Consider the following 2,916-nt stretch of genomic DNA (forward strand, 5'->3'; position numbering starts at 1 on the left):
TGTTCTGAAATGTTTTCAAAGTGGACTCACATTGACTGATCCAATCACAATGGAGATTAATTTGTTTACTGAATGCTTGAGATGTTATAAAATAAAAAATGTGTAAAATGTGTTTGAAATTAACAATAAATCATGCACCCTTTTCTGAAGTAGTTATTTTGTGTAAACATTATCTTAATTTGTAACACAACAAAAGCATCTTACTGTCTGAAATTTATTTGCATTAGTTTACAGATTTTGCACTAAAACTATTGCCCCTATATCTACACATTATCACTATAACCCCCTTCGGGGCCTTTTACCCCAAATGTGTGGGCCTTTTATCCCAAGTGTGGTCCTTTTTTAAAAAATGGAATTTTAATCAAAACAACCATCCGTTATTATTTCTATTCACACAAATTATGTTGCTCCTTCAATATTCGATCTTGATACATTTTGTGACCAGAAAAATGCAAATTTTCCTAAAGGTGTGCCTTTAGCCCTGTTATACCCTATCCATTTTACCTGTTTAAAATTCCAACAAGAATTTTAGCACTGCTTTTTTAAAACTAGTTTACAGTCCCACTGTTTTGATTATCTGCACTGAATGGTGACAGCAGGTCGAGTTATGTAGGACGCTATGATGTGGAGTAATTCTGACAGCAAGGCACTAACTACTGGACTTTGGGTTTCCACTACAACAATCACCTCGCCATGCTATATATACAGATATGTAGCAGATCCCTCCACACTTGTTCTTCAGACTGGATAGTGAGAATTAAAAATATACTCACACAAGGTTAGTAGAGAGCTTTACTTTTATTTATTTATTTATTTATTTATTTGTATTCAAAATACTGCTTTTTATTCCTTTTTTTTTTTTTTTTTAATGATAAGGAATGACAAGACAGAATTGTTGATTAAATTTTTTTTTTATTTTTCTTACAGACTAAAACTGAAAACCATGAAGGTTCTTGTGGTACTTGCACTAGCTGTATTTACAGGTTGGAAAATTACTTAAATATTTTTTAAGAAATAAAACTGCCGATAGTTATTAAAAATGTCTGCTTTAATTTATGACATATGAGTACAGTTCTGGAATAATGAATCTATAGGGCATAATAATAACATATAATTTAATCAATCTGAAATGCTCCGATCCATCAATAGGTTGCCAAGCCAACCTATTCCATGCTGATGAGCCCAAGCCACAACTGGAGCAGCTGACTGATGCATTCTGGAACTATGTTGCCAAGGCATCACACACTGCAGAGGAAACAGTCCAGATGATCAGGACCTCCCAGCTGGGTCAGGAAGTCAAGTAAGTCAAGAACTTTTACCTGCTGGATACTGTTATTTAAAATATTTCTTGTATCCTGAGATCACAAATGTTCTCCTTCACATCACAGTGCTCGACTAACACAGAGTGCCGACATGGCCAGCGAATATGCCATCACACTCAAAAACCAGATGAATCCTCTGGCTGAAGAGCTGATGACCAAAATCATTAAGGAGGCTGAAGTGTTGAGGGAACGTCTGGGCCAGGACCTGACCACAGTGAAAGACCAAATGGAACCCTATGCTGAGAATCTCAAGAGCCAAATTCAGCAGAGAGTGGAGGACCTCAGAGCAGCCATGGCTCCGTATGCTGAGTCCCTGGATTCTGAGAACCTGAAGGCCACTCTGCTCCAGAGAAGTGAGGAGCTGAGAGGGAGCCTGGAGCAGAGCGTGAAGGAGCTGCAGGCTCAACTGGAGCCCTACACTGCTGAAATCAAAGAGAAGGTGGACCAGCATCTGCAGGAGTTCCAGAAGACCGTGACCCCACTGACTGAGGATCTCCAGGCCAAGATTGCAGAGAGAGCCCAGTTTGTCCAGCAAAGTCTCTCACCCTATGCTGAAGACCTGAAGGAAAAGCTGGACCCCTACGCCCAGAACCTGAAGGACCAGCTCACCTCACTCTATGAGTCTTTCATCAAGACCAACTAATGCTTCAAAGACTTATTCTTTTGCCACTAAAATAACTATTGTCTCATGACTGAGAATTATGACTTCAAAATCTGGCATATCCATCTAATCCTCCATATATCTGTACAATCTATTTTATGTATTATCCATTCTTATACACAATTTGAAAAAAGTAATAATATGATTTTCTGTGTAATGGTGCATGTGAATTTAGTCAAACTGTATTATTTTTGAGTAAAAATGTTTGATGTTTCTTTCATGTTTACTAATGCCACATTTTTTCTTGTTTATGTATCAATAAACAACTATTTATTAACAGAAATTTGTTTCTGTTGAAGGATAGAACACTAACAGAACAGAAGGATTTTGTCACTAACAGAACTATTTTCTCATTAGAATTGTGACATGAAAATCTGACATATTTGATCCATCTATTCCCTTTTTTCATCCATCCATCCATCTGTCCAGTTCCCCTTACATAAGCTACTGGCCACAATTCACAGTTGTACCTCCAAAATAAGGTCTTCCTTTGATGCTCTATTTTATCTTATAGAGTTTACAGGACAAAAACCCTTATTACTCAGAAAATAAGCTAAATGTGTGATTGTCTTGTTTTCCTATACAGCACATTTTTGCAACAATTTTTCACTGCTTTTCTGTGTAAAGGTGCATATTTATTTAGTCAAATGCTGAAACTTTATTATTTGTGAGCAACAATGTGTGTGAAGTTTCATGCAAGTTTACAAATGGCACATTCTTCTAATTTATCCTTCAATAAAAAAACATAATTTATTAACAGAATGGTGCTTCTTTTCAATGCTAGAATATGTTGGGCATTTATATTACAGTAATAAATCCAATTTCTGTTTGTCATGCCCTACTGGAACAGAGCTGTTGCTTAAATTCACAGGGCCTGGAAAAAGAGTACCTCAGCATTTACAGGAAAATCATGTCATGTCAAACCATGACAAG

General features: G+C 36.7%; 1 protein-coding gene across 1 annotated transcript; it reads left to right on the forward strand.

Moving 5' to 3' along the window:
* The first annotated feature begins 689 nt into the window (after positions 1–689).
* LOC127453556 (apolipoprotein A-I-like) lies at positions 690–2,709 on the forward strand. The gene is made up of 4 exons (XM_051719991.1): positions 690–778; positions 928–983; positions 1,150–1,300; positions 1,389–2,709. Exons 2-4 carry the CDS (start codon positions 944–946, stop codon positions 1,963–1,965), a joined length of 768 nt encoding a protein of 255 aa, XP_051575951.1. The 5' UTR covers positions 690–778; positions 928–943; the 3' UTR covers positions 1,966–2,709.
* Positions 2,710–2,916: the final 207 nt, after the last annotated feature.

This window comes from Myxocyprinus asiaticus, chromosome 16 (assembly GCF_019703515.2).
Source record: "Myxocyprinus asiaticus isolate MX2 ecotype Aquarium Trade chromosome 16, UBuf_Myxa_2, whole genome shotgun sequence".
Lineage (NCBI taxonomy): Eukaryota > Metazoa > Chordata > Actinopteri > Cypriniformes > Catostomidae > Myxocyprinus > Myxocyprinus asiaticus.